Source organism: Molossus molossus, unplaced genomic scaffold (genome assembly GCF_014108415.1).
Source record: "Molossus molossus isolate mMolMol1 unplaced genomic scaffold, mMolMol1.p scaffold_m16_p_12, whole genome shotgun sequence".
Lineage (NCBI taxonomy): Eukaryota > Metazoa > Chordata > Mammalia > Chiroptera > Molossidae > Molossus > Molossus molossus.
The window spans coordinates 20,791,676-20,804,821 of NW_023425347.1; the positions used below are offsets into that span (position 1 = coordinate 20,791,676).

At 39.5% G+C, this 13,146-nt stretch overlaps 1 protein-coding gene across 1 annotated transcript in view; it reads right to left on the reverse strand.

Moving 5' to 3' along the window:
* CDKAL1 (CDK5 regulatory subunit associated protein 1 like 1) overlaps positions 1–13,146 on the reverse strand; it is a 621,394-nt gene that overhangs the window by 532,579 nt on the left and 75,669 nt on the right. Inside the window, exon 5 of the mRNA XM_036255396.1 lies at positions 744–839. Within this exon, the coding sequence (XP_036111289.1) occupies positions 744–839 (96 nt within the window). The remainder of the gene's footprint in view (positions 1–743; positions 840–13,146) is intronic.

The window sequence follows — 13,146 nt, forward strand, 5'->3', positions numbered from 1 at the left end:
ATTGGCACTCATGTTCTAGAGATCAGGTCTTTCTAGATTCCAGAGGCTTCCGACATGAGTCGGGGCCTGTCAAGGCATTCTTCCCCAAGCCTGGTCCCTACCATCCGGAGGTTCTTCCTGGCCTCTGGAGACATGTTCTGTCTCATCTGACTGGCTATATGAGAGCCGGCTTAGGCCCCAAGCATCTTCTTCATCCAGTTATTCAACAGAGGCCCAGGCTTGGACCTGGCAAGCCAAGGTTGTAACACTGGCCTTGAAGATGGTTATTTCGATGGATCAGAGATTAGGTAACAAGGGCCAGAGGTAAGCTGTTAATTATGGGGAAACAAAGGCTCAAGTGGAAAGGAGACTTCTGCAAAAAAACAAAAGAACTTAGTAACTGACTACATATGGAAAATGACAGCAGGAAGAATTAAAGGTTTCTAACCTAGAAATAAATTCAAAGAGTGACACCGGTGACATAAATGGAAGCACTGGGGAAGAGCAGGTCAAGGGAGGAAATTGTAGCTTCAGCAGAGCTGTGTTCACTTCAAGCTGCCTGTCCGTGATGGATGCAAGCAGAACCATGTAAGTGCATGAAAGAATGCCCAGAAGGTCAATGGTGCTGATGTCACCAAAGATGACAGACAACAGGCGCTGGGGTGAGGACTACTGTGTACTGGGGATAAAAGTCACCAGGAAGATGAAAATATGTCACAGAGTTACAAAGTGCGGCGGGACTTCGAAGAGGAGTGTGTGCCCACCTGAGTCATGGTGCCGACACAGTGGACTGGAAGTAGTAGTGAAAAGCAAAAACGATGCTGACCTCTTCCCTGCCTTGTGAATCAGAGGGAATTCGCCTAGAAGTCACAAGTACAATTAAAATGCTTGACTAAATGTCCTATAGATTTCAGTTTGACTATACAATAAAGTAGAACCAATAACATTTGCATAACATTTCACACTTACAAAGCATTTTCAAATACATTATCTCATCTGAGCTCCCCATGAGCTACATGAGGTGAGTATGTACATCTCATGGATGAGGACACATGCAGAGTCGTCAGAACTGGAAAGCAGAAGGCAGGGCCAGGGTGGTCCTCGGCTCTAGAGGCTGGGCTGGAGCACTCTGACTGCACTCCCAATGTCCCTTGGGGTCACGTGCTGTGATGTGGGCTGTCCTTACAGCGTACACAGAGACTATTTCTTTCACGATGCCCAAAACAACTAAGTCTGTACATTTATTCATAGCTTCTAGTCATCTGTTTTTCTCTCAATGAACTAAATTTTATGTTGAGAATGTTATAAATTCTATCTAACTGTTCCTCATAAAAAGAGCTATGAAGTAGAAAGAAGAGCCTGGCCGGTGTGGCTCAGTGGTTGAGCACTGACCCACACTCCAAGAGGTCGCAGGTTCAATTCCCAGTCAGGGCACATGCCCAGGTTGTGGGCCCGATCCCCAATAGGGGACATGCAGGAGACGGTCAATCAATGTTCTCTCTCATCGATGTTTCTCTCTCTCTTTCCATCTCCCTTCCTCTGACTCTAAAATCAATTAAAAAAAATTTTTTTTTAAGTAGAAGGAAGAGCCCTGGCCGGTTTGGCTCAGCGGTCAGAGTGTCAGCCCGTGGACCAATGCGTCCCGGGACCGATTCCGGTCAAGGACACGTACTTTGGTTGCAATTCATCCCCAGCCCTGGTTGGGGTTGTGTGGGAGGCAGCCACTCGATGTGCCATTTTCACATAGATGTTTCTCTCTCTCTCTCTCTCTCTCCCCTCCCTCCCACTCTATCTAAACAAAAATGGAAAATGTCCTCAGGTGAGGATAAAAAAAAAAAGTAGAAAGAAGAGGTGAGATAGCAAAGAGTAGGAGTGAAGAAGAATATGTCAACCAAGAGGAGACTGGATTCCCCATACCCTTCCAACCTTCTATACCATTTCAGTATAGAGCCAGGTGGGGCAGCCCCACGCTGTGGGATGCTGGGTAGCAGTCTAAGGAGAGCCCATCAGAGGGCAGAGGGTGTCAGAGCATGAGCAGGTGAGGAAGGCATCTGTACGGGAGGGTGGCTCAGCATGGGTATCAGAGCTCAAGAAGTAAAGAGGGTTGGAGTGACCAAGAGGAGAGCATCAGGGTCTGAGCAGAATGAGAGCATCCACAGAGGCAGGCAGCCAGCTCAGGATCTCAGAGTCTGAGAAAGCAAGGCCATCCCTGCAGGGGCAGCTGAGCATGGGGTAGCCGAGCGGGAGCACAGTGAGACGGGCATGCGCACCAAAGGGCAGCCTGGCTTGCAGTGTCCTAGTCCAAGGGAGGTGAGCAAGGCACCCCCACAGGACAGGTGGTGGCAGCTGCCTGATGTCTGTTGTCAGCGCATAAATGGGGTGATGAAAGTGCACACAGGAAGACAGCCCTGTGCAGTTTTAGGAGAGCATGCCCACAAGGTGCTGAGTCCTGAAGGGGTGAGGAGGGCATCTTTGCAGAGAGGCAGAAGGTGTCAAGAGATGTGAAAGTCAGAAGAGGAACAGGAAATTTACACAGCCTCAGAGAACCGTCTCACAAAATACATATTAACTACACTGGGGGAAATAACTACTTTACAGTGAGAAACTCGGCAGACATCACCTTAATCAGCGGATTAAAGTTAACATCACCAATAATGGGACACATCAAAGTCAGGTGCCACTTGAGAGGACGCACTGAGAGGAAAAAGCATCACTTCTGAAAGCGTTCCTACCAAGGATACATTAACTTGAACCTACTCAAATAAAACATCAGACAAACGCAAATCATGGGACAATCATTCAAATAACTGGCATGCACTCCTCAAAAGTGTCAAAGATTAAAAAAGCAAGGAAGGGGAGAGAAACTAGTCCAGATTAAAAGTCTTGAAGAGACATGACAACTCAGTGCAAAATGTGACCCCCAAATGGATCCCCTCTGCTATAAAGGACATTATGGAAATAACATAACAGAGGTCTGAGGATTAGGTGGGAGCGATGCCTGTGTTAATTCCCTGGTTTTGAAGCCCCTGCTGTAGTTTTTTAGGAAAACAGTTTCATCGGAAACAGACACTAAAGTATGTGGGATGATGAGGCACCAAGTGAGCAGCTTACTATCAAATGGCCAAGAAAAAGACATTTTCTGTACTGCTCTAGAAACTTTTTTGTTAACACTATTTTTATCTTCTTTTTTATAAGTTTTGAGGAGACTGAAGAGGCAGGCTGCTTGGCAATAGAAGAATATATAGCCACCACAAAAACCTACAAAAAAACTTAAAAGCACTATGAAATGTGGAACATGACTCTATCCACATGGAGGTATTTTTTTCCCTAATAGGAAATTAAAGGTCAGTTTTATGGGAACAATGTCGGTGGCAGGACCAATAAAGATAATGACAAAGTGAGGCTTTTTTAAATGTTTATATCAAAGGAACATTTATTTTAAAAGCCAAAGAGAAGTCTGGCCAGTATGGCTCAGTAGTTGAGCATCGATCCATGCACTAAGAGGTCAAGGGTTAGATTCCCAGTCAGGGCACATGCCCAGGTTGTAGGCCCGATCCCCAATGGGGGGCATGCAGGAGGCAGCCAGTCGATGTTCTCTCTCACATTGATGTTTCTCTCCCCCCCCCCCGCCCCCGCCGCCCCCCGGCTCTATCTGAAGATAAATGCAAAAATGTCCTTGGGTGAGGATAAAAATAAAAAATTAAAAAAATAATAAAAAACCAATAAAGAAAGTAAATAAATAATTAAAAGCCAAAGAGAAGAAAAGAATATTCACATGTAATTATATCCATAAATCCTTCCCTACATATGGAGAAATAAGTGATGTTGATTGACAGCCAGGTAATGTGCTTGGTACTTAAGTACTTACTATGTGTTAGATGACATTCAGACTTTAGCATTGTATTATTCACACACTTTCTTAATTCCAACTAAAAAAAAATAGTCCAGATTCCCTTGCAGTATTTTTAAATATCTGTAATGTATCCAATGCCCATTCATGAGAAAAAATAAAATAACTCAGAAAACTAGGAATAGATGGTATTTTCCTCTATGAAGAGGAAACATAAAGAGCATCTGCCAAACATCCTATAACTAACATCATGCTTAACAGTGAAAGCCTGAGCTCCTTTCCCCTTAAGACCAGGAACCAGGGAAAGATGTCCAATCTCACCTGTCATATTCGACATAGTACACAGGAACGTCTAGACAGCATTAAGAAGGAGGAAAAGGAAATAAAATACATACAAAGTAGAAAGAAAGAAAGAAGTGTCCTTTTTTGCAGATAACATGATTATATATGTAGAAAAGTCCTACAACTTGTAAGTTCTGCAAGGTCACAGCATCTAAAATCAACAAACAAAAATCAATTATATTTGTGTATACTAACAACTAATAAGAAAAACTGAAATTAAAAAATCAACACCACTGCCCTGGCCAAGTGGCTCAGTTGGAACATCGTCCCATACACCAAAATGTGGCAGGTTCGATTCCCTATCAGGGCACACACCTACACTGAGGGTTCAATCCCCAGTGGGGGTGCATACGGGAGGCAACCAATTGATGTTTCTCTCTCACATCGATGTTTCTTTCTCTCTCTCCCTTCCTCTCTCTAAAATTGATTTTTTAAAAAATTAATACCCCTAACAATTGTTCCAAAGAAAATTAAATACTTAAGAATAAATCTAACAAAATATGTATGCTGAAAATTATAAAATTTTGTTGAAAGACATTAAAGATCAAATAATTGGAGAGACTTACTATGTTCATGAATTGGAAGACTCACCGTAGTAAACATGTCAATTCTCCCCAACTTGATCTATAAATTTAACACAATTCCTATCAACATCCCAGCATGGTTTTTGGTAGATAAACTTATTCTAAAATTTATATGGAAAGTAAAGTCCCTAAAATAGCCAAAACGATTTTGAAATGGAAGAATAAAGTGGAAGGAATCAGTCTACCTGATTTTAAGACTTCTTTTATAGCTACAGTAATCAAGACGATGATGAAAGGAGATCCTCCCAGGAGCATGCACAAGGACAGTGGCTCAGTTAACAAAGGAATTTAATCTACTGCCAGAACAGGAAGCCTTTCATATTCACGTCCTCCCGAGTTTGGTATATTTGTAGACCGGTGGATATTTTGAGTTTCTAATTCTCCCCTTTTCCAAGTGAGAGGGTTTACTGTCGTTATCGTGTTCCTTTATCCATTGTAGTTTTCTGAGTGTACTGGGAGCACAGGTTTTCTCTTTTGGCTTTACATCACCAGAGAACAACAAGCTACAACCAGACCTGATGGAGAAAAGTATACATCAAGGAGACATCCTGGAGTCTGAGATAGATGTAGTCATGGATGAGAGCAGGTATTGTCTCCCTCGAGCAGTGAGGATTATATTCCCTGTAAAATGTATCCATAAGAAGGATATATCTGGATTTTGGCTAGCCAGAGAGGTAGATTTGGTAGACATTGTTGGTTATCAAACCCAACACCTATTTCTAAACTCCTTCTCCCTTCCCCCATCTCTACCAATAGCTAAACAACACGTTCACAGCCTTCCTTCTAGTTAGGAGTGGCCATGTGAAACAATTTTGGCCACGACAATTAGGGGGAACTCTGCTGTGCCACAAGGCTTCCAGGAGGGTTTTCAGTTTACTGGTAAAACAGATGTTCCAGGAAGGCTTCTGGTTTCCTGGTAAAATGAAACGAGATGCTGCTGTCGATCCATGCCCTTCGTGAAGCCTCAAACAGAAAGGTGAGGTGATGCCTTAGAGCAGAAGAACCCTCTTGCATACATAAAGGCCAAGAAAATTCAGAACAATAGTCCTAACATTACTGAGCTGCTAAGCCAGTCAGCAGACACCTACCTTCAAACTTCCTATGTAAGAAAAATAAATGCTCATTAGTTTAAGCCATTGCTGATGAGGTGTTCTGTTACATACAATGAAAAGCATCCCTAATAAATACAGGACATGTTATCTAATAATGTATTTTTAAATAAGAATAATGATTTACTATTGCATTAATACTCCTAACAAATAACTAATCTTTCTAAATCCGTTTAAAATACTTTCAAAACAAGTATTTCCAACTTATTATTTTACTTAGCCTCTCTGGACTTCATTTCCTTTCTCTCATTCTACACACAGTTTTAAGTGTCTACTATTTGTTAGGCATTCTTAGATGCTGGGAAAACAGAAAGTAATCAAGATTTAGTGAGGGCTTCTGCTTCCATCCAGCTTACTTTCTAGCAAAAAACTTATTTGCAAAATGAAGTAGATGGGAAATAATCTCTCCTAATGACAACATTTATGAGGCAATGAACCAAAGTTCCGCATTTGACACAGGCATCAGGAAAAGAAACAATAGAGGAGGGGCCTTCTGAATGCCACTGCTCTAAATCAGTGAGTCTAGGAAGGGGAAAATGTGTTCACAGTGAAGTTGGAAGTTAAATAATTACATGCCCTAGCCGGGTAGCTCAGTTGGTTAGAGCATAGTCTCAATACACCAAGGGTGCAGGTTTGATCTCTGGTTAAGGCATGTACAAGAATCAATCAATGAATGCATAAATAAGTGGAATAAACTGATCTCTCTCTCTCTCTCTCTCTCTCTCTCTCTCTCTCTCTCCTCTCTAAAATCAATCAATAAGTAAAAGAAGTAAAATAATAACCAAATGAAGTAGGAAGAGAAGTATACTCAATCCACACCCTCCAGCCCCACTCGGCCCAAAGAAATGCAGAAAAGGAAACAGTTCCTAAATCAGACCTTAATGGCTGAGGAAAGGGGAACACAGTCAAGACTGGTCTTGGAGGCAGCGCTGTTGTCTTAAGCCTAAACCAGGAAGAAAGGCTGATAAGCTAAAATTGGTCAAAGGGGCATAGAGTCTCCCAATTGCAATTTTATAAAATCTGCCTTAATTTTTTTAACATAACAGTCTACATTTTCTTCTATGATGATGATATTTTATCATCTTCACTGAAGAAAAATCTGTTATACTCTACCCAGAAGCAATTCACTGATTGTAAATGCCTTACTTCTACCTAACCCCATAGGGAAAGTAGATGTAAATATTACAAATCACTTTAGAGGGTTAAAATACACAGAACACATTTGAGCCAAATATGTCTAAATGTTTATTAAATGGCACCGTATAGCAATATATTGACTTTTTACACAGTACCGATGTCACTTGACTCATTAGAAAGTCCTAATTTTCAGGAATTTGTCATGTCACAAGAACATTCAAAACTTTTCAATTAATTTAGTGAATTTCCTGAATTTCCCTGGTGAGAACTCTGGGAAACATTGTAGGCTAATTAATATACACACCACTGGAACCCTTGTTCAACTCGCCATGCAGGAGAGGTAAAATGGGGCATACTGACTGAACAGTTTAACTTAATTTACCTATAAAATTTCCTCTGATCCCTTTTTTAAATATTTGATAGATAACTCAGGTAAATAATTTAAGAGTTTTATAGTATAGTAAAAAGAATTTTGCTGAAGTAAAATAGGAATATGTAACCATTTCTTATTAGAGTTACAAAAACAGATACCAGTCTCATTATGGTTTACTATTACAAAAAGCTCCAATAGAAATAAAAGAACTTTTCCTAGGAATTAACTTTCTGTAATATATCAAGAATGTTTCTGAGTTCTATCTTATGGCAACCAGAACAAAGACAAATATTGTCTTTTTTAATTAAGTTTGCTAAGTATTCTGGGAAAAAATGTTACTACTACTCAGAAAACAGATGAACAACGGAGGTGAGAATATTTATAAACCATAATCATAGGATCTATGCCAAAAAGCATAGAAGCATTAGAGACAGAATTCTGTTTCAACAAAATAATTACTACAAAGAAACTATTTCTAGTCTACAGCTTATTCTAATACCAGTTGTTAATGTAAATATAATAAACTCAATAAAGCAAATAAAAACTTGGCTTCCATACACTATATAGAAATACAGCACTATACAGAATTAAATACAGAAGCTTAGGCAAAAAATTTTAGTCCTAAGTAATCCTATCATTTGAAATACTTCTCAAACTTTCATGTCTCATTTTTTTTCCCCACTATTCTATTTGTGGAAAAGTTTTTAAATTAACTCTGGCACTTGGATCAAATCTGTGAGATCAAAGCCCAGTTTCATATGAATCGGTGGGCTCGCAGCGGTGGCGCGTTGCTAAGAAAGCATTAAGAGAAAGAAGGAGGGCTCCTTTTCGTGGCGCCTCGCAGGCGGTCAGCTGCCTCAGGATGCGGCTGAACATCTCTTTCCCAGCCACTGCCTTACAGAAACTCACTGACATGGACGATGAACGCACACTTCGTACCTTTCCTGAAAAGTGGATAGCCACAGAAGTTGCTGCTGATGCTCTGGGTGAAGAATGGAAGTGTTGTGTGGTTTGAATCAGTGGTGAGAACAACAAACAAGGTTTCCCCATAAGGCAGATGTCGTGACCCATGGCCAAGTCCGCCTGCTGCTGAGTAAAGGGCATTGCTATTATAGGCCTAGTAGGCCTGGGAAAAGTGTAAATCTGTTTGGGGTTGCATTTTGGATGCCAAGCTCAGTGTTCTCAACTTGGTCATTGGGAAAAAAAAGGGAGAAAGATATTCCTGGTCTCACTGATACTACTGTGCCTTGTTGCCTGGGGCCCAAAGACCTAGCCAAATCTGCAAACTTTTCAGTCTCTCTAAAGAAGAAGATGTCCACCAACATGTTGAGAGAAAGCCCCTAAAGGACCAAAGCACCAAAGATCCAGCATCTTGTCACACCACGTGTCCTGCAACATAAATGTTGGCATGTTGCTTTGAAAAACAACGAACTAAAAAAAATAAGGAAGAGGCTGCAGAATATCTAAACTTTTGGCAAAGAGAATGAAGGAGGCCAAAGAAAAATGCTAGTTTTTATATGCTAGATTATATGCATACATGCACAACCAATGGACACAGACATTAGGCTGGGGAAAGCAGGAGGGGGGTTGGGAGCGGGGAGGAGGGGATCAATGGGGAAAAAAATGGAGGAGGTCTGCAATACTTTCAACAATAAAAGAAAAAGGAGATTGCCAAGAGATACAGGCTGTCCTCTCGGAGTCGAGTCAAAAATGAGATTTTTTAAGAGTAACAAATAAGAACAGACATCAAATCTCAGAGAGAGAGAGAGAAGTCGGGGTCCACAACATCAAAAGCAAACTTTCATCTCTATATACTGGATGGGGCAGCAACTGAACATCCTACAATCTCCCTGGCCTATTCCTGAGTTAGAAAATAACAGGAAGCATCTTCAGGAAGGGGGGAAAGTCTTAGGGAAAAGAGACAAATAAAAAACTCTGAATTTTTTTTAATGAGTTCTCCTAACTGACTAATGATGGCAAAGAAAGGGCTGGTGGTATGGGTGAAGTCTGCCTCCGTGGGTCTCTGCTCAATACTCTACTCCTCCACTCCTGTAAAAGTCTCTACCAAAAGTTGACCAACCATTTCTTTCCTCAGCCGAGCAGACACCACAGACTTCCAAATGCCTGCTCTTAATTTTGAAAATAAATTGCACAGGATCTAATTTCCAGAAAAGAATTACACAATGAACTGCATGCAAAAGCACATTAGTAAACCAATATTCCTTATAAAATATATATATATATAAATATATATATGAAGTACATATATATATAATCATAACTATTATTTATTAAGCATTTTTTGTGCCCCAGGCTTTAGGAGCTTTACATGCATAAATTCAATGAATTCTTAAAACAGGTAAGGCAGGAACATGGATATTTCCATTATACAGATGAAGAACCTGAGCTTAAATAACTTGGCCAAGGTTACACATTACCAAATGGTAAAACAAAGCAATCTCCTCATTTGCAACCTGAATCACCTCTGCTTGTCAAATGTATTTAAAAGTACATCAGCCCAGCCGGTGTGGCTCAGTGGCTGGGCGTCGACCCATGCACCAAGAGGTCACTGGTTTGATTCCCAGTCAGGGCACGTGCCCAGATTGTGGGCCAGATTCCCAGTGTGGGGCATGAGGAGGTGGCCAATCGATGTTTTCTGTCATTGATCTTTCTATCTTTCTCTCCCTGTCCCTTCCTCTTTCTCTAAAAATCAAAAAAGAAAAATTTTTTTCAAAAAGTACTTCAAAATATATCAGTAATAAAATAAGGGTCTATTGCATAGCACTACTTTTCCTTATGTCAGGTACCATGACTTAGACACCAACAAAACCTCCCCTAATAAATAACTAACCTCCACCCTAATTTATTTCATAAAACATATATAGCAAGCGTCTTGCATGGCATAAAAATTTTTGAATCAGTATACTACACCTTCAGTAAACTGTAGCAATAAGATTTTATTGTAACAAGATTTGAACACAACATAGCAATTTCCTTTTCCCACTGAGTTTGGGGAAGTATATTGTAAAGAATCCCATTTTAAAGCCTTTAACACACTGAATAACTTAAGTACTATAAAATAAGTCTAAGACGGCAGGCAATGTTACATTATTGTATCATATCTCATTCCCCACATCCCAAATGGATCACTACATAAACTTACTAGTTTGCTGTCTTGGTTTACAAAGTTAGTTTATATACTGATTATCCTAATATTTTTTTAAAGTATTATTCTTTTCAAATAGGGTTATATATTTCACTATAACTTTCAGCTATTTTCTGCTTGTTACTAAAAAATGAATGAGCTTTCTGCAACAAAACATGACTACAACAATTTATTTGAAGGAAAGTTACACTTGCTTTGCCCTGAAAATAAACACTTATATTTCATTGCCTCACTATCCAACAAAATACCTTTAATATACATTTTTCTTCCTCCAAAATTCCATTTAAAATAAAACAAACAATATAATTAGTCCCACAAATATGCTTAAGCAAAAAAAAAAAAAACATTTTATTTTAAAAAGTCTGGCAAATGCAAATGGTCTCCTTCCTGTTTCAGCTTAATAAAGGAATAAACCAGTATGTCAGTTTCTACCACAAACAATAGCTAATTCTAATTAAGTTTCTTTAGCTATAAAATGAGAATTGTATTAGAAAACAGCTAAGATAATAATTAGATACAATGTACCTAAATATAAATAGTAAATCTGAGGAAACCATAAGGTAGAGTAAAAAAAAGCTATGGGAGAAAAATGTACTGGTTAAAGTAAAAAGATGGCAGAATAATACAGAATCACTGAACCTATCTTTTTCAAATCCCAATGAACTAAACAAAAGAAATAAAATTAGCAAAAAAAGAACCACAAGTGTTCTAAGCTAGTAAGAGGCAAATCTATAAACTTAGGAAAAATAATATCTGGAAGCAGAACAAACAAAACTAAAGACAAAATATTACAACTATCAACCCAATGCCCAGCTCCACTCCCTTTGCCCACATTATATAACCAACTCAAAAAGCAATACTATGAGAATGAAAACGTAGATGGATAAAAATTTCAAAACATTTCATTGATAGGACCCAATTTTTATTTTCTTAAAATCTTCAAACATATGAGTAAACTTAGAAAATACAGTATCCATGGCCATTTGGTGGAGTAGACTTGAGTATTAAAATAAGGTAATCCGTGAAAGAATGAAAAGAATACAGGAATGGAGAAGTCCTTATAAAAAACAACTAAAAATGGCCCTGGCCGGTTTGGCTCAGCGGTTAGAGCGTCGGCCTGCGGTCCCGAGAGACCCAGGTTCGGTTCCCGCTAAGGGCATGTACCTCGGTAGCAGTTTGTCCCCGACCCTGGTTGGTCGTGCGGGTGGCAGCCACTCGATGTGTCCCTTTCACATCAATGCTTCTCTCTCTCTTCCTCTCTCCCCTTCCCACTCTACCTGAACAAAAAATAGAAAAATGTCCTCAGGTGAGGAAAAAAAAAACAACTAAAAATGAACACTGAGTCCATCTACATATAGACCCAAAACTAAACAACAAAGAAGAGTATGTGTTATGGGATAAAATAAAACTGCCATTAACTTGTAAAATGTATTTAGAAATCACTTAAAACTTAAGGATTGTAAAGAATTAGAGTTGGAGACATAGGTAGAACTCATGTTTAACTTAATATAAACAGAAATATCTATACATAAGTATTATATATACATATATATATTTCCTTGATCTGCCATCTGAGACAGCCTAAAACAAATGACAAACGGCAGCAATAAGCACACCTACAATCCAAACTTTGGTTTCTAATACCTTTCTCCAATAAAAGGAAACAGGACTCCCTGGGGAATAGCTGATTATAGGAATGGGACAGAAAATATACAATGAACCTGTCATACCTTGTAGTGCCAAAAAGTAAAATAAAAATTGATGAGTATGTCAAAGGGACACAGGAGCAAGTAATAGGTCTCACTAGAACAAGTTAAGTAATCCAGAGTATAAAATAAATATTTATGCATCCATAGTGATATTTAAAAAATAGCCTGACCAGTGTGGCTCAATGGATTGAGCGTTGTCCCATTGACTGAGAGGTCCTGGGTCGATTTCTGGTCAGGGCACATGCCTGGGTTGCGGGTTCAATCCCCAGTAGGGAATGTGCAGGAGGCAGCCAATCAATGTTTCTCTCTCACATCGATGTTTCTATCTTTCTCTCCATTGCTCTCACTCTAAAAAAATCAATAAAAACATATTTAAAAAATAAAATAAAATAAAAAAATAATTAAGCCCTGGCCAAGTTGCACAGTTGGTTGGAGTGTTGTTCCATACACCAAAAGGTTGCAGGTGTGATTCCATATCAGGGCACATACCTGGGTTTCGGGCTCGATCCTGGGTCAGGCAACCAATAGTTTCTCTCTCTCTCTCTCTCTCTCTCTCTCTCTCTCGCTACCTCCCTTCTTTTCTCTCTCAAATCAATAAAAACATATCCTCAGGTGAATATTTTAAAAACTGAATTAGTAAAGAAGGAAGAAGGGGCACATCTTTTGTGCAGAAAAATTGCAAATAAATTATGTAGCTACTCCTCTAAAGGAGGGTGAGTTCAGCTCCCCACTCCCTAAGTGTGAGCTGCACACAGTGACCGCCTTCAAAAGAGCACAGAGTACAAAAGAAGGTGACGTAATTTTACAGAGGAGAGGCCTGACAAACACTGCTATCTGAAGCTCATCAAGGTCAGCATCCACACTACTAAATCATGTTATATGGTATGTCATTTATGA